At 37.8% G+C, this 19,050-nt stretch overlaps 1 protein-coding gene across 4 annotated transcripts in view; it reads left to right on the forward strand.

The window, feature by feature from the left end:
- IFTAP (intraflagellar transport associated protein) overlaps positions 1 to 19,050 on the forward strand; it is a 68,590-nt gene that overhangs the window by 4,778 nt on the left and 44,762 nt on the right. For 3 of the 4 annotated variants that reach the window (XM_027581392.1, XM_027581395.1, XM_027581393.1), the window contains exon 2: positions 11,779 to 11,934. The exons of the other annotated variant lie outside the window; for it this stretch is intronic. In XM_027581392.1, the coding sequence (XP_027437193.1) occupies positions 11,802 to 11,934 (133 nt within the window). In that variant the 5' untranslated portion in view covers positions 11,779 to 11,801. The remainder of the gene's footprint in view (positions 1 to 11,778; positions 11,935 to 19,050) is intronic. 4 annotated transcript variants of the gene reach the window in all.

A 19,050-nucleotide genomic window follows, 5' to 3' on the forward strand; every position in this document is an offset into this window, starting at 1 on the left:
GTGCCCAGTAAAAGTAATGAATGAGAGTTCCTGTTGCTGCACATCCTTGTCAGCATTTGGTGTTTGTCAGTGTTCTGGATTCTGGTCATTCTAACAGCTGTGTAGTGGTAGCTCACTGTTGTTTTAGTTTGCATTTCCCTGATGACATATGATGTGGAGCGTCTCTTCACGTGCTTTTTTTGTCATCTGTATATCTTCTTTGGTCAGGTGTCTGTTAAAGCTTTAGCTCATTTTTTTAATCAGGTTGTTTGTTTTCTTATTGTTGAATTTTAAGAATTCTTTGCATATTTTGGTTAACAGTCCTTTATCAGATGGGTCTCTGGCAAATATTTTCTCCCAGTCTATGGCTTTTCTTTTTATTCTCTTGTCAGTGTCTTTGGCAGAGCAGAAGTTTTTAATTTTAGTAAGGCCATCTTATCAATTATTTCTTTGATGGATTGTGCCTTTGGTGTTATATCTAAAAAGTTGTTGCCATTCCCATGAACTGTGAACTTTATGGTTTTGTAATTTTTTGTTTAGGTCTGTGATCCACTTGAGCTAATTCTTATGAAGGGTGTAGGTCTGTGGCTAGATTCATTTCTTACCTATGGAGATCCAGTTGTTCCAGAATTTTTGTTGAAAAGACTGTCTGCTGTACTGTCTTGCCTTTGCTCCTTTGTGAAAGATCAGTTGATTGTATTTATGTGGGTCTATTTCAGTGCTCTCAGTTCTGTTCTATTGATCTGTTTGTCTGTTCTTTCACTAATGCCACACTGTCTTGATTACTATAGCTGATTTAATTTTAAAACAATTCATTAAAAACATTTGCTTCAGGAAAAATACATACCACTCATGAGCCCATCACCCAAGCATAAAATTTTTTATTGATCTGGCTCTATTACAGTGTTTATCCAAATATATACACATTTTACCTGGTTATAATTTAAATGCATTTAAATTTTGTTTTATCTTTTTAATATAACATTTCATATACACTATAAAATGTATATTTTATTTTTACCTTTGTAATTTTTAATAACTTCCTAAAATTCCATTAAGTAAATGTAACATAATTTATCTGACCATCCACCACTGTTGTTCATTTAATCAATTTCCATGTGGCTTAGATGATAGAATGCACGATCAAAGGTAGACAGGTCTGGATTTGAGTCTCAGTTCTGCCACTTACTAGCTAAATGATCCTTTTGAGCTTCAGTTTCCTTATCTCTGAAACAGAGATGATACCTGCCTTATTGTAAGGATTAATGGATATAAAATGTCTGGTATAGAAGAGTGTACTCAGTAAATCTTGTCTGATGATGATGCTACTATAAATATATTTGTACAAGTGACTATTTTAATTCTTTGCAAAATTTTAGGATATATTTTCAGGGTTGACTTTTTAAAAACTGTTGAGTAGCTCTGTTGTTTGGCTGGTTTTCATCATTTGAAGTGTTGGCCCATCCTTTAAAAAAGCATCATCATCTCTTCTAGTTACTTCCATGATGATTTTTTTCTTCATCTGCAAAAGAGTATTGGATTATTTCCCTAACCTGTTTATGGTGTTATATAATGATTATAGTACTTGAAATTCCAGCATCAGTGACAGCTCTCATAAAGTTGACATATTGGATATCTCCACAGTAAATGCAAAATAAGAAATGTGACATAGAAACCATGGGTATGTTTAGGCAAGTATTTTCGTCTTTGTATTTTACTACTAACATCAGAAAACAGGCAGTTTTTTGCTGAATGGGTTATTTGTTTCCTGAAGCAGTTGGAAATTAGCAACACATTTGGAAATGGGTTTTAAAGCCCTCAGCCTTTGCCACACCATTAGGAGGGCATTGAACTTGCAGTGATCTCAGTCAAGATCCTAGTCTGCTAAAGTGCTCAGCATAGAAACTAAATGTGAAGTAATCAACAGTATTTACTGATCATCCACTATGTTCAGAGGCATTGGAGAATTAGAAAAATTATCACAGACACAGGGCTTGCTTTTAAGGAACATACATGGTAATAGGACGAAGCAACTTTACATGCTTCTTACACTCACCCTTAAAATTCTTAAAAGTTCACTAAGAAATAATTGTAGGTTGCTCAGCCCATTCTTAAACCTTGAGGCAGAATCAGATTCAAACTTCCACTGAAATATGTTGATTTCTCCTACCTTACATCCAAAAACAGTGGATAATTAAAGAATGCAAGTCAGTGCAATTCCAGAAGAAAATAATTTTTATTTAGCAGCCGGAGATGAAAGTATCAGGCTGTCCTGACATAGTAATTGAACAATTAGGAAGCATAATTGGAGAAAAACAGAATGCCAGTGATGGTAGACAGCTTCAAATCCAGTCCCTTTAGTTTTACATTCAAACAGCTTAAGGCCAGAGAAGTTAAACCGCATGACAAGGGTAACACAGCTGTGGGGGTGTGTATACATGGTGGGTTGAGGGGAGGCAGGAGAGAAGCAGTCTTGTGTGAACCCATGACTGTTTTTGTTCCTCTCAAGCATTTCCATCCCCATTTTATAAATGGAGAAACAAATTACATGGTTGCTTAATGAATTAATAAGTGTTAGTGACAATTTTTCATAGCATTCTGATAGGAATAGACAGTTTTTACTTTTTAAATAAGTGGCTAATTTTTAAGGAAATAATATAAATAGCATAGGAAAAGGAGATATTTGACTTGAGTGAATCCCCTAATGGGAGCTACAACTGAAACTGGCAAAGAGGGGAAAAGAGGAAGGAAGAGGAAATATATAGAAGGAAGCAATCTACAGTTAGTATGATGGATTGTCAAGAGAAGAACATGACAAATGACTTGTCACTTTTTATTTAGGGCAATTAATTAAATATGGTGACCTGACTGGGATGACTGGTATTTTCCTATGTTTCATTGTTCTGTGATTTAAGGTGGACTCTTTGCCGTAAAATAAAATGGAGAAAAATTTCAGAGGTGATTTACAATGTTGTACTAGAAAAAAAATTCACTTCAAAAAATTTCCCCTATAGGAGGGATTTGGTGTTTCTTAGTTACTATCTTTGGATATAGAAGCCACGTTGGTGTATATATGTTATGTTGTATACATTGAGGCAGAGTTGCAAATGAAATGCTGAGATTAATTGGAAGCTGGGAAAGCACTGTACTGGCTCTTAAAGCTCATTTATTATTCCACAGTCATAGGAATTTAGAATAAAAAATAGTTGGGAAATGCATCTTTAAAATCCTATTTCTTTTAAGCGAATGTCAAATGAAAAGGTCGATTTTATTAGCAAGATCTGGCATTTTGAAACACTTAGAAATGAATTTCTGCAGAGTTGATTTAGTTGGGTTTGTCTACACCTGCTCCTAACTAGCTGTGTGGATTTTGCTTTAAAGCAAGCTTTCTGGTGTTGTAACAGTGCTGTGCACTGTGCAGGTGGCTGACAGGCTCAGGAAGCTGGAGAGAAGGGGATAACTCTAATTAAGAGCGAATGCCTTTGTGTTACAGTTGTTCTGCAGTAGAGAAAACATAAGCATTAATAGGACATTGCATCCCAAGTGAAGGTGGGATTACAATTGAGCTAAAAAATCTCTTATGATTGAAATATTGTTGCATGATTATAGAGCTATAAAGTTGACTCAAACTCTACTGCCTCTACTGGATTCACAACTTTATTAGGGTCCTTGAAAAAAAAAGTTCCATCAGAGACTTAACTGTTACCATCTGTAACTCACTGATGTAGTTGATTACATTTCTGAAGATGGGAGATCAGTTTTGAATGTGGTTGAAAGACGTGTATTGACATGTATTTTTTTTTTAAACACAATCTTTTTTTTTTAAAGATTTTATTTATTTATTTGACAGAGAGAGACACAGCGAGAGAGGGAACACAAGCAGGGGGAGCAGGAGAGGGAGAAGCAGGCCTCCCGCAGAGCAGGGAACCCAACATGGGCTCAATCCCAGGACCCCAGGATCACGACCTGAGGCGAAGGCAGACGCTTAACGACTGAGCCACCCAGGCGCCCCATGTATTGAACATTTTTCTTGATAAATGTACTAGTCTAGAGTTAATGTACTTGTAGGAGCTTTATGTACTTGTAGGGGGTGAAGGTAGGGTATTCACTTGTGATCATCCATAACTTGAACTTTCCCCACAAAGGGGATAAACAAAAGTGGTAGAGAAAAAGAAGTCTGATTTCCAAAATAGTAGATTTTCTGAAATTTGTCTTGTGGGTATATCCTCCAGATTCCATGTCCACTGGCAATCTGCTTTTTAAAAAGCAATAGGTAGTGAGTGGGGAGAGGAAGTTTGAATGCTTAACTGTTTGCATTTTCTTTGTTTAATGGAATTAATAACTGTGTAATTGAAAACAGTCTAATACTCAGTTGACCTGCCTCGGTAAGTCAATGCAGACATTTCTGGATTGACTTAAACAGCTTGAAGGAAGAGTATATTTTGGGGAAATAAAATTGATTTTAAACAATCTGCTGATGAACGGCAAGGCTTAATGAATGATAGCCTCAAGAAACCTCATTACAGTAACTTGGATGGATGAGTCGGAAAGGGAAGCAAATTTTTCAAGAGGAAAGTTTCTGCTTAAACATGTAATTTTATAGATTAGTGTTATTCCCATCCCCCCAGAGCTTTCTGCGGGGGAGGGAAACAATCAACATGCATGAGTTCCAACATTCTTGGTAAACTTTTAGTGATAATTTTCTTTTCTTAAATCTTTTTTGCCTTAATTGGTTTAGCCTTCTTTTCCTGTTCTTTTTTCCCCCGCTTCTAAACTTTTAACTTTGAAATAATTATAATAGATCACAGGATAGACTTAAGTAAAGTTGCAAAAAAAAAAAAAATGTATAGGGAGATTTTATGCACCCTTGTTCCAGCCTTTTGCAGTGTTAACGTCTTGTATATCTGTAGTACAATATAAAAATTAGGAAACTGATATTGGTGCAATCCACAGAACATATTCAGATTTCACCAGTTACATATACACTGATGTGTGTGTGTGTGTGTGTGTGTGTGTAGTTCAACTGTATCACATGTGTAGCCTTGTATAACCACCACCACAGTCAAGATACTCAGCTGTACCACCACTGCAAGACTCATGGTCTATTTATATCCGAATCCACCTCTCCTCCATCCCTAATCCCAGCAACCATTAGTCTGTTGTCCATCTTTACAATTACGTTGTTTCATGAATGTTACATAAATGGAATCATGCAGTATGTATGTAGCTTTTTGAGACTGGCTTTTTTCACTAAGCACAGTTTCTTTGAAGTTCATCCAAGTTATTGCATAAATTAATAGTTTTTCTTTTTTATTGCTGAGTAGTATTCCATGATATGAATGTACCATGGTTTGCTTGACTATTCACCCGTTAAAGGACTTTTGGGTAGTTTCCTGTTTTTGGCTGTTATGAATAAAGCTTCTGTGAACATTCATATACAAGTTTTTGCATGAGAATAAGACTTTATTTCTCTGGGATAAATACCCAAGAGTAAGGTTGTTAGTGTGTATTGTAAGTCCATTTTTAGTTTTGAAAGGAACTGCCAAATTACTGTCCAGAGTGGCCGAATCACAGCAGTGTATGAGTTACCCAGTTTTTCTGCATCCTTGCCAGCATTTCATGTTCGTACAATTTTTTCTGATGATTTTTCTCACCTGCTCTGAGGAGTGTGTAGGGATAGCTCATTGTGGTTTTAATATCTATTTCTTTAATGGCTAATGATATTGAATATCTTTTCATGAGATTATTTGTCATTTATATACCCTCTTTGGTAAAATGTCTGTTGATGTCTTTAGTTTTTTTTAATTTGGATTTTTCTTTAATACTGGGTTTTGAGAGTTCTTTATGTTTTATGTGCTAGTCCTGTGTTGTATGTGTAATTTAAACATTTTCTCCCAGTCTGATTTTTCTTTTCCTCTTCTTAACAAGATCTTAACGAGATCTCTTCTTAACAAGATCTTTCACAAAACAAAGTTTTGAATTTTGATGTGGTTTAATTTATCACTTTTTTTTTTCTTATAGAGCATGCTTTTGGTGTCAAGTCTAAGAACTCTTTCCCTGGTCTTATGTCCTAAAGATTGTCTATATTTTTTTGTGCTTCTTTTATAAAATGCACTATTTTGCCTTGAGATGTTTTTATTGTTCTTACTCCTATCACAGCCTTCATTTAAAAATACTTTCACCCTATTCCATATTGCTCTATTTTAAAAAAATAATCACCACACGGGTCATCAGAGTCATTCCTGTTCCAAAAATGGAGTCCTATATAAAATGCATAGATTATAATCCTCTTTAGGAAAGGAACTAGATCTGTTTCTCTTAAGGCAGCTTTTGTGGTATCTGTATTCATGGTAAGCATGTACTTAGCCCACATTTTTAATTAGATGCAGTTTTTAGAATGGGTGTCTCCTTTTTTTCTTTTCCTCACGGTGAGATTTTGTCAAGGAAAAAAATATAGCTGAGACATGCCTACTACTAAGACCTTTGCGTGGTTGACAATACAGCTTCTGCCTTTGTAAGCTCTGTAGTCAATAGTAATCCCCAAGCTTTTCCCAACTCTAAGGGTTTCCTTTAAAATTCACTGCAGAAGTGTACCTAGAGGAGGTGTTTGTTGTTGTTGTTTTCAGAGTGGGAGGGAGAGAGAGAGAGAAGGGAGAGAGGAAGTCTGGAGGGACAGAGGGAGAAGGAGAGAGAGAATCTTAAGTGGGCCTCAATCTCATAACCCTGAAATCATGACCTGAGCCGAAATCAAGAGTTGGACAATTAACTGACTGAGCCACCCAGCTGCCCTGGGGAAGTCTTTATGTAGAGGTCTAGGTGCTTATACCATCAACATTTTGGTGATAATGAAGAGTTTTGTGCCTTTAAGTGTTAGGAAAGGTTCACTGGGAGAAGTTTATAACTTGAAGTGCAGTGTATTCTTTGACGCTAGAATTGTATGTGTTTTTCTTTTAAGATTTTTATTTATTTGACAGAGAGAAAGACAGCCAGAGAGGGAACACAAGCAGAGAGAGTGGGAGAGGGAGAAGCAGGCTTCCTGCTGAGCAGGGAGCCCGATGCGGGGCTCAATCCCAGGACCCTGGGATCATGACCTGAGCCTAAGGCAGCTGCTTAATGACTGAGCCACCCAGGCACCCCTAGAATTGTATGTTTTTTTCTCATCCTGATAAAACACAGTAGAAGAGTTACTGCGCGCACACACACACACACACACACACACACACACACACTTTGCCTTGCTTTGCCTCAGGGTGTTTTGTATGTTACGGGGTACAGAGTGTAGTTGGACGCCTGGGTATACCCATCTGGGTGAGATTGCTGCCTTTTCCTTAATTTCCTGCTGACTTCATGTATGCCTTGAAATTCATAATCAAAAGCATGTCTTTACTACTTTTGGTATGAGAACCACATTACTGTTCCTCATCAGTAGTCATTACTTGACAAAAACCTACCTAAAGTGTCTTTCCCACATTTATTCATTTATTCTCTATCACTGGACTAGATGACCTTCAGTTTTCTCTCAACCCTGAGAATCTGTGACAATTTCAGTCATTGGATTTCTTTCTTTCTTTTTAGTATGATCTAAAAGACATGAAAGATATTAGAGGATGCAAAATCGGTGTAGTTCAGTCAAGGAAGAGGAAATCAGTTCATACTGAGTCTCTTCTATCACATAAGTAAATCTGTACACTTACCATGTAATTTGGTCTTTTTGAGATTTGCCCATTTTCCAAAATATAAAAGGAGACCCATCCTGTGAAATACCAAGGTTGATGGTTTCATTTCCGGAGGCAAGGTGAATTCTTTTGATAATATTCCGTCTTACCATTCAGCATAGCAGGAGATTCTTGTTGAGCAGAACTATGAAAAATTGAGAAAGTGGATTTTGACAGCCTCTGCACAACTCTTTAAAAATGTGTTAGTTATTATTTTAGAATATCAGCAGTAAACCTCACAGTTTAAAAAAAGACAACTCTATTTTTACCAACACACAACTCTCTGTGCTGTTAAAAAGCAGGTTACACACTTTGAGAGACTAGCTCATGGTGACTTGTTTCCGAAGATTTAACTACTCTTGCCTCTGAAAGTTGCATTTTGTTTAGGTAGGTTGCATTAAGCAGAGATCTGAAGATAAACATCAAAGATGTGCTAAATCAATGGTGAGAATTCCACATGCCATATTTCATAATAATATCCTTTCAGAGAGCACAGAACAGTAACTGGTTTGGGTGTTTGTTTCATTATTTGGTGGTAGAAAACAGGACTCCAGGAAGGTTATATGATTTTTCTCTCCATTTCTTAGTGACTAGAGAGGAAGAGAACCAAGCCTGTGGTCTTCCTGTGAAATTTAGTAGTCCAAGCAGAGCAAAACATCCTCCCTGTGTTTCCTCCTAGCAGCTGTGATTGTGGAAGTGTTGTGTGTGATTTACTGGTCAGTATTTCTGCACGTTTACTTATTGTCACAATGTGTTCTAGGTCTTTCATGCAGAGCTCTAAGCCTTAAAACAGAAAAACCAAACCAAAACAACCCTATTATGGGCAAGTGTCTCTCTCTCTCTCCCTTTTTTTCTTTTAGAAAAAATACTTCTTGATAAAAACACAAATGTACATGAATTGCAACTGAAAAAGCATTGCTTCCTTCCAGAAAACCACTAGGATTTGCATAAACCACTTGACTGGTAAATGATTATCTGCTCTGTCAGTCCCTGGGGACTTTTAACATTAGGTTATTTGTATTTTTATAGATAAGGTAAGTTCTGAATTTGCAGGTGGGTATTTGTTAAACTCTTCAAATAATGACAGTTTAAGAAACTGGATTTTCCAAAAGTCTTTTTTTAAAAAGTCAATGAAAACATTTCCTCTCCTGGGTTGTGATAACCCCATGAATAAAATTAAAGGCCTTGAAGGAGTTTGAATTTATGCTGTGCATAGCCTGTTAATTATTTCCCTTTGGTAAAACTGAGATGTGTTAAGGCTAAAACCTCAAAATATACCACTTTGAGAATTGGAAAGGAAGTTTAAAAGAATTTCTATTATCACTTTTAAAGCATCCACAAGGAGACATTTACAGCAATATAAAACACAACCTGGCTGCTTCTGTTTGGTATTTGCTCGCTGAAGTAGATTACCCAGGATGGTTTGAGGAAGAGATTGATGTCATTCAGAGCTGGAATTTTGCTGGGGTCCAATTCTGGAAAAGCAGATTGACATGAACATTCTGGTAATTAAGTACATGTCCTACTGACAGTGAAATAATAGCCACCTTTGAATTTATTTATTTTATCTAGCAACTGCAGCATAATTTATTAAACTTTGGCTCGCCGAAGCCTGGCAGTGTTACAGGTAAATTTGCATAAACCCCAACTGATGCTTTTTCCTATATTTAATTTTCAGGTACAAATAGTTTGAAACAGTTTCTTTCATTTTGAGTTCATCTACAGCTACATTGAAAATTTTCATTTTATTTCCATTTTATTTCTTGTGGTTTTCGGTCTTCTACAACCCTTGTTTTTATCTAGGGGTGTAAAGCATGAGGGCTTATCTTGTTTATCTTTAGGTGACATCAGTGCCTTCAGAGTCAGAGGGGTCACTGTCAAAGCAGGTCTTTGTGTAGGCAAAAGACAGAATACTAAGGCTGATCTGTTACCATCACGATCATCATGGCTGCCATTTCTGAGGGGCCATGTGTGTCCATTTGATTCTCAGCGATCCTGTGAGGTGTGTGTAGATTCACAGTTCCTTATTAAAAACGCTTAGGGTCAGATGTGTTTCAGAATTCAGAATTTTTTGGAGTTTAGAAAGGTAATCAGGGATAATCCCACGTATGACAAAATCTCCAGTGGGGTCTGGGAAAGCACCTCAAAAGCAAGCCCGTTAATATTTCTTCAGGGAAATGTATGAGTAGTCACACTGAGTAGAATAAATAAAAGCCATAAATACTTTCATGTTAATTCAGATCAGGTCTTGCCCCCAAATGAGGTTGGGCATCGTCTTATGAAAACATTTTTGTGTCTTTCCAAACTTTTGATAAATACCAAATAAATAAAGTTAATAACAGGTAACAAAATATTACTCTTGTTTTGGAAAAATAGAAGAAGCTTGGTGCTTTCTCTTCCTGCTGTACACTGTTGGAGAACCCCCTTCTTTTTTGTTATCCCCCACAAATTATACTGACTACTTAGGCAGTAATTACTCTTCTGCTCTCTGTAGATAGTAAATTTCTCAAAGCTATGCAAGAATGGTATTTCCTACAGAATGAATGGAATTTAACAAGATGAAATATCACAAGGAAAAACAAAGTTCAAACTGCAAGGATGGAGGCATTGTGTCTTAGCTGACAGGCAGTTAGCAGTCTGTTAAATGAACTGACAGTGTGAAGAGGCTACCAGCAATGTGAATGCACTTCAGCTACACAGCAGGAGTGCCATATTTAGGATGTAAGAGTCCGTCCAGTCTCACTGGATCCAGACCATATCTGGGGTCTTGGCTTTGTTTTTGGATGGCATATTTTAAAGGGGGATGCAGGCAGTGTGAAACCTTTTCCAGGTAGTTTGAGCAGGAGGGTGGAAACACTTGAAGCTATGTCATGTAAGGCACAGGTGAAATAAGTGGGCAAGTTTGGTTGAAAGTTTTGCCAGCTTCTAGCAGTGTTGGACTACTGTACCTGCTCAAATGAGCAATTTCAGCTTCGTATCGATTGGCTGCCAGCTGTATATGCCACATCCTAAGCTGTTAAACATTTGGGATACAAAGATGAAAGGACGGGGGCCCTGCCTTTCATGGGCTTCGTGTCTACCAGGACACAGAAGTGTATGCAGCTATTTCCAGTACAATCTGTTAGGTGGGACAGTAACCACAGTACAAGGGGCAGCACAGAGAAATTACAGTCAGCTCCCTGTGGTGATGGGAGATGGAAGGCTGAAGCCTTCAGAGAGAAACTGAATTCTGAGCTGGGTTTTGTAAAAGAAATTTAAGTGAGTGAAATAAAATTGAGACGGGACAGCATAGGCTTGTTCAAATATTTGGAAAGATGTCCTGTATACGAAGGATTGAAATGATTCAGTATGATCTCAGGGGCTCAGGGACCAGTTGGGGAAGTGTACAGGTAGAGCTATTTAAAAGAGGTCTTGGATAGAGCTGTCCAAAGGTTTCTTTGGAATGTTCGGAGTTCCTAGTCCCTGTATATACTTAAGCACAGACAAGTCAATTGTTTGGCTACAATAGTACATGGTGGGGGCAGAGTGTCATGCAATGGATAGAGTGAAAAACATAGTGAAGTGCTTAAGGGCATGGGTTCTAAGGATCCGGCTCTAGAACCTGTTACTTGTACCAACTAGCGCTCTGACCTGAGCTCAGATTGTTATGAAGTTAACATTAGCATGCTCAGAACAGCCCTTGATACATAGTAAGTGCCAAATAAGTAGCTGATAAATATTAGCTATTATCGGGGCGCCTGGGTGGCTCAGTTGTTAAGCGGCTGCCTTCGGCTCAGGTCATGATCCCAGTGTCCTGGGATCGAGCCCCGCATCGGGCTCCCTGCTCTGCGGGAAGTCTGCTTCTCCCTCTCCCACTCCCCCTGCTTGTGTTGCCTCTCTTGCTGTGTCTCTCTCTGTCAAATAAGTAAATAAAATCTTTAAAAAAATATATTAGCTATTATCATTGTCATTGGATGGGTGCTTGACATACCCTTTGAAGCCCATCTCACCTTGAAAGACTGAATTTCTGCAGATTTCTGCAGCATTTTCAAGGAGGCTGGCATTGCACAACTCTCCCTAGCTCCTGTTTTTCTTTGTCTCTTAGATAAAGTGGCCTCCTGAATAGGAATGCCTGCCCAAATATCAGAATTGGAGATCATGGATGAAGATCAGTTAATTGAAGAAGTCTTGGATAAGTTTGTTAATTGCCATGAACAAACATATGAAGAATTTCTGAGCACTTTTACTCATCTTTCAAAAGGTAAAATGGAGAAGTAAACTTTCTACAGCAGTAGAGATAAAGAATTTTATTATGATTTTATGTCTTTGCTGCCTTTTCAAAAAGACTGTGCAATAAGCATCCATTCATTTCTTTCTTTTGATCAGCTAATCAGGTGTTCGAGACCAACGCATGTAAATACCAACATTTTTATATGACCAAGAGTTGTATTATGGAGTCAGAGCCATTGCTTTTGAGAATTAAAAGTGACCTGAGAAACCATTTTGTATAATTCTTTTATTTTTGAAGAACTGTAAATGCAAAGAGTGGAGGTTTTTTAAAGCATATTTAAAACTTTCAAGAAATATAGCATAGTATAGGCTATGGAGTCTCACTGCATCCATTTGGATCCTGCCATTGCCACTTTTTGGGGTAGGTGGTCTTGGGGGAGGGGTTTGAGTAAAGGGGAGTAATAATAGTACCTTAAAGGTTGATGAAGGTTAATTGAGGTAATCCAAGTCAAACTCTGAGCATAGTGGCTAACACATAAATACTTAATGAATGCTAGGTATTGTGTTGTTGTCATTGTTATGACGATGATGCTAGAATTTCTGTAGAATGAAAACAACCCTTCAGATGGAAGTGATAAACTATAAAGCCTAAAGGCCAGGCCCATGTTGTGTGTTTCGTTATGTGTCATGTGTTTTTTCAATTGAGCCAACATTTAAAAGTTGGGAAATTTTACATAAAAATATTGACTTTTTTTTTTCTTCTGATTAAGAGAGAAGACCTGTTACTTCTTATTTCCCTGATGGCAATAGCAGCTAGAGCTCGGGAGCCCTTGCCCTGTGAGCCCCCTGTTTGTCACACCGTATGGCACTCACACATTCTAAAAATGTGTGCATATACCTTGCCTGCTTCATTCACCCAAGTGGCTCCTGTAGGCATTTGAGTTTGTAATCTTTGTTCTGGGTTCTGCTTCAGATGGCCTGCCGCTGGCTTGCTCTCAATTTGGTCCTTTGTGGGTCATTGATCCACATTTGTGAGGCAGTTGGTTCTCCACCTTACTGCACTTTGGACTCATGGAGGGTATTTTAGAGCATGGTGATTCTGGGGCCCCCCTCTGAATCTTAGCTGGGGCCCAGGAGTCCATATTTTGTAAAAATTCCTCTGGTGGTTCTAATGTGTACCCAATTAAGAACAGGGAGTTTCATAATCTCCCGGGGTGATGACACTTGTCAAGATACTTGACTTCATGATTTTAAGTCATGACTCATGTGTCCTTAACAAATGTGTAATAAGGGTATTTAGAATGAAGAAAAGGAAAAGTGATTCTACCCTGTTTCTCTTGCAAGATAGTTGGAATATCGATATTTGTTTTGTTTACACTTTTAAACTGTGGACTGTTTTTGTTTAGACTTGTTTTTTTTTTTTAAAGATTTTTAATTTTTTATTTGACAGAGAGAGTACAAGTAGCGGGGAGTGGCAGGCAGAGGCAGAGGGAGAGGGAGAAACAGACTCCCAGCTGAGCAGGGAGCCCGATGAGGGGCTCAATCCCAGGTTCCCGGGATCATGACCCGAGCCGAAGGCAGATGCTTAACTGTCTGAGCCACTCAGTGTTTTTGTTTACACTTAATGGAAAAATATTTAGTGGAAATATTTAATGGAAAAATATTTAATATTTCCATTAAAATGGAAATAGCTAGTTTACTTTGGGGCTGTGAATGATCTATTTTGACAGGATATGTGGATCAAATTAATCTTGATTAATGACCAAATCATCTTTTGGTCTATGAACTTGGGTTTGGGAAGATGTTTGCCTTCTCTGAGCCTAATGATTTTGTTCCATGCTCTCTGTACGTAACAGAGCAGTGTGAATGGTTGGGGTGGGGTGCTGGAAACAAGGCTAAAACTAGCAGGATTAATACATTCTGGCATTTTGATAATCCAGATTATTTTGGAAATTACTTGTAAAGCTGACTTTGTTTGCATACTCTGAAAAAGTAAGAACTTCTTGCAAGCACTTGGATATTTTAAAGAGGTTCTGATAGGTTTTTTTGAGGGTAAGGGGGATATTCTGTTTTCAGATTTCTGTAAGGTCACTGCATGCTGAGAAAGAAACTGTTGCAGATGTGATGACTTCATTGCGAGTTCAGTGTTGGGCCCCAAATTGAGCTGAAATGATAATGCAAGTCACATAAACTGCATGTCCAAGCACACTTTTTTTTTCTCCTTTCAAAATATCCCTAGGCGCCAGTTCACATTATAAACTAATGACCTGAAAAAATTCCTCTTAAAGCACAAAGAACTGTGAGTGCAAAAAATGTGTCTTAAATCAGTAAGCATCCTTGGGTCCCCCCTCCCCCTCCTGAAACATTTAAGTACTTTCTGAAAAACCAAACAGCACTTAGGGACAGCCTAGGCATTGAGTGATAGCCCCCAGAACTGATCAAAGTGAATGTTGTTAGCTCTGTTTTACAGAAGACATGAAGGCTGTTTCTTCAAATTTTTCCCCTTCTTTCCAGCCCTTCATTTGTCTTGGTGGGCTCAGTTGTTTTGCTGATGCATAGAATCTTCTCTCTGTGAAAGTGGTTATCACCACGCATGCTCATGTACATTTCTTGAGTGAGTTTGGTTTCTCAAGTCTATTAAAATTTCCCCAATCGATTGTTCTATTTATTTTTATAATAGTTATATGCCAGAATGCTTATAGGATTCATTTTCTTTCCAAGAGTGTTAAAAGGGTCAGTACTCCTATTAATATTTCCCTGGAAAAAATTAAACTACAGCCTGATTGAAAGAAATTCACATCACTGCTATAGACTGTTAGAAAATCGTTGGAAACTGTAAATATTGTAGCAAAATTCTCGCTCCAGTACACTGATGTTGATCAATTGTTGCTGTTTTTTTTTAAAGCAACTCTGTTTTTTTTAATCATGATACACACTTGATAATAAATACATACTTGATAATAAATACAATGTTCTATCAAAATGTTTAAAGAGACAAATTAATTATTTGTTTTAAACAGACAGTTATAATTGAATTCTCAGTAGTGTCATCAGTTCAAGAGAGTAAGATCAAGTCATGAGATTTGTATTAGAAAATCAGTGTGCAGATTTTGGTTTTATTCATTATTTGGTGAAGATGTTATTATATTGTTGATATTATTGTGGGTAAAGATAAGAGGCTAAGTTTCAGTCTTTGGCATTTCAGTTTCTTTGTGAAGGTGATTAATTTACAGGTCTTTCTAAACTATCCATCTAAAGGAAAAACATGCTTTTCTCTCCTTGTCTGACATATTTCTATCATGCTTAAGTTATAAAGACACAGATGTGAAAACATATTTGATTTTCTGTTAATGGATTTATTCATTTATTCGTTCATTAATTCTGTGTCTCCTAATGGTCTGTGTATTGTTTTAGGTGATCAGGATCCAAAAATAAGATATAGCTTGTGTTTTCAAGCTCATAGTCCAGGAGGAAAGATAAATAAGTTAACAAAAACTTACTAGCGTATGATAAGTACTGTAATGGAGGAAAGCACAGTTCTGTGAGAGCTCATAGGAGGGCCATACAGCCCCTACTTGGTTGGGGAGGGCAATAAAATCTACCCATTGGAGAAGATGTCTGCGGTGAGTCTGTGGTAGCCACTGAACCAAAACTTGCCTTGGGTCCTAAGACATAAATAAAATAGAGTGCAGGAAGTTTTGACAGATAAGAGCCAAATTGAAAGATGTTAAAAATGCCTCCATTGTTGATTGTCCTTTGGATCATGTTTCCATTTGTTTTTTAGTACTAATACATATATTCTTTAAAATAATATATGGTGGAGATGGAAATGTAACCTTGTTTTAGTAAGGGTGAGAGTTATTTCTAATTTCCTTCCACACCAAGATTACCACATGATCTGATTTGGGAGCCATCTGCTCCCATTTTTTAGGGTGTTAGTTACTGCTCATATTGCTGTCACACAGAAATTATATATTTAAGAAGCCAGTGACTTAGAAATGGACATTCGATCTTTTCAAGTCCATTTCGTTACATATAGTAGAAACTCTAGCGGGTGGTTATAGTAGTTATACGCAATTCTCAATCTCTCTCTCTCTCTCTCTCTCTCTCTCACACACACACACACACACACACACACACACACACACACACACACACACACACACACACACACACACACACTGTTATTCTGATTTTGTTCTTCAGGCTACACGATTAATTTTCATTAAAGTTACCCATTTTACCAACTGTTTAACTTAAAATAGTTTAGAAATTGAAATGAATCTACTGAGGGGCGCCTGGGTGGCTCAGTCATTGAGTGTCTGACTTTGGATCGGGTCATGATCCTAGGGTGCTGGGATCAAGCCCCGCAGCGGGCTCCCTGCTCAGTGGGGCCTGCTTCTCCCTCTCCTACTCCCTCTGCTTGTGTTCCCTCTCTCGCTGTGTCTCTCTCTGTCAAATAAATAAATGAAATCTTTTTTTAAAAAAAGAATCTGTGATTTTATGATTAACTGTTAGATAAGTCTTTGGTTTTCATTCTTTTCTTTTAATCTTAAAACACGTAAGATCCAGTTCCCAAGTGATTCTACTGGTTTTTATATTACCACATAACAGCTTTCTATGCACTGCTATATTTATCTACTTTAACCTGTTTTCTTATATCTAGATCAAAGATTTTAGTTTCTGATTTTGATGTGTGAGTTCGTTTCTAGTTCTCTTTATGCTATTCTCATTTCATTTGCAATACTTTGTGCTTTTAGTGTTTTATTATTCGTTCAACATGTCTTTGAAAAAAAATCCCATCAACTCAACCTCCCTCTCCCTTCATACTTGTTAATATAAGAATTAAATTCCCCCTGAGGTAGAACATTCAGGACAAATAACCAATGCCTGTGGCTTTATAAACTGGTGGTGGAGATTATTCCAAACTCTTAGAGTTTCAAAACCTCTACATAGGTTTCAATTTTTCTTAGATTTTAGTAATCTTATGTAATCATAAGAGAGCTTAATCCATATTTTTTACTTCATTCACATTTAGTTCTTTAAGGAACTACGCCAATGCTTTATCACCATTGCAAATTTCAGGAATGTACAGTTACCAGATGATGTGATCATTAGGTCTGCATTGTCCAATTTGGAGCCATTAGCCCATGTGGCAGGCAGTTGAGTACTTGACTTGTGGCTAGTGCAGCCCACTGAGTTTTAAATTTCACTTAATTTTAATTAGTTTAAGCTTAAATAAAAATATTGCTACTCAGTTCAGTTATTGGAAAACTTTTTTAAAAAAATTTTTTATTATGTTAATCACCATACATTACATCATTAGTTTTTGATGTAGTGTTCCATGATTCATTGTTTGTGCATAACATCCAGTGCTCTACGCAGAATGTGCCCTCTTTAATACCCATCACCAGGCTAACCCATCCCCCCAGCCCCCTCCCCTCTAGAACCCTCAGTTTGTTTTTCAGAGTCCATCATCTCTCATGGTTCGTCTCCCCCTCCGACTTACTCCCCTTCATTCTTCCCCTCCTGCTATCTTCTTCTTCTTTTTTTTTCTTAACATATATTGCATTATTTGTTTCAGAAGTACAGATCTGTGATTCAACAGTCTTGCACAATTCACAGCGCTCACCATAGCACATACCCTCCCCAGTGTCTATCACCCAGCCACCCCATCCCTCCCACCCCCCACCACTCCAGCAACCCTCAGTTTGTTTCCTGAGATTAAGAATTCCTCATATCAGTGAGGTCATATGATACATGTCTTTCTCTGATTGACTTATTTCACTCAGCATAACACCCTCCAGTTCCCTCCACGTTGTTGCAAATGGTAAAATCTCATTCCTTTTGATGCCTGCATAAGATTCCATTGTGTATATATACCACATCTTCTTTATCCATTCATCTGTCAATGGACATCTTGGCTCTTTCCACAGTTTGGCTATTGTGGACATTGCTGCTATAAACATTGGGGTGCACGTACCCCTTCAGATCCCTACATTTGTTATCTTTGTGGTAAATACCCAGTAGTGCAATTGCTGGATCGTATGGTAGCTCTATTTTCAACTGTTTCAGGAACCTCCATACTGTTTTCCAGAGTGGTTGCACCAGCTTGCATTCCCACCAACGGTGTAGGAGGGTTCCCCTTTCTCCGCATCCCCGCCAACATCTGTCCTTTCCTGACTTGTTAATTTTAGCCATTCTGACTGGTGTGAGGTGGTATCTCATTGAGGTTTTGATTTGGATTTCCCTGATGCTGAGCGATGTTGAGCACTTTTTCATGTCTGTTGGCCATTTGGATGTCTTCTTTGGAAAAATGTCTGTTCATGTCTTCTGCCCATTTCTTGATTGGATCATTTGTTCTTTGGGTGTTGAGTTTGATAAGTTCTTTATAGATTTTAGATACTAGCCCTTTATCTGATACGTCATTTGCAAATATTTTCTCCCATTCTGTCGGTTGTCTTTTGGTTTTGTGGACTGTTTCTTTTGCTGTGCAAAAGCTTTTTATCTTGATGAAATCCCAATAGTTCCTTTTTGCCCTTGCTTCCCTTGCCTTTGGTGATGTTTCTAGGAAGAAGTTGCTGCGGCTGAGGTCGAAAAGGTTGCTACCTGTGTTCTCCTTTAGGATTTTGATGGACTCCTGTCTCCCGTTTAGGTCTTTCAACCATTTGGAGTCTATTTTTGTGTGTGGTGTAAGGAAATGGTCCAGTTTCATTCTTCTGCATGTGGCTGTCCAATTTTCCCAACACCATTTGTTGAAGAGACTGTCTTTTTTCCATTGGACAGTCTTTCCTGTTTTGTCAAAGATTAGTTGACCACAGAGTTGAGGGTCCATTTCTGGGCTCTGTATTCTGTTCCATTGATCTATGTGTCTGTTTTTGTGCCAGTACCATACTGTCTTGATGATGACAGCTTTGTAATACAGCTGGAAGTCCGGAATTGTGATGCCACCAGCTTTGCTTTTCTTTTTCAATATTCCTCTGGCTATTCGGGATCTCTTCTGGTTCCATACAAATTTTAGGATTATTTGTTCCATTTCTTTGAAAAAAGTGGATGGTATTTTGATGAGGATTGCATTGAATGTGTAGATTGCTCTAGGTAGCATTGACATCTTCACAATGTTCTTCCAATCCATGAGCATGGAACA

This window comes from Zalophus californianus, chromosome 11 (assembly GCF_009762305.2).
Source record: "Zalophus californianus isolate mZalCal1 chromosome 11, mZalCal1.pri.v2, whole genome shotgun sequence".
NCBI lineage: Eukaryota > Metazoa > Chordata > Mammalia > Carnivora > Otariidae > Zalophus > Zalophus californianus.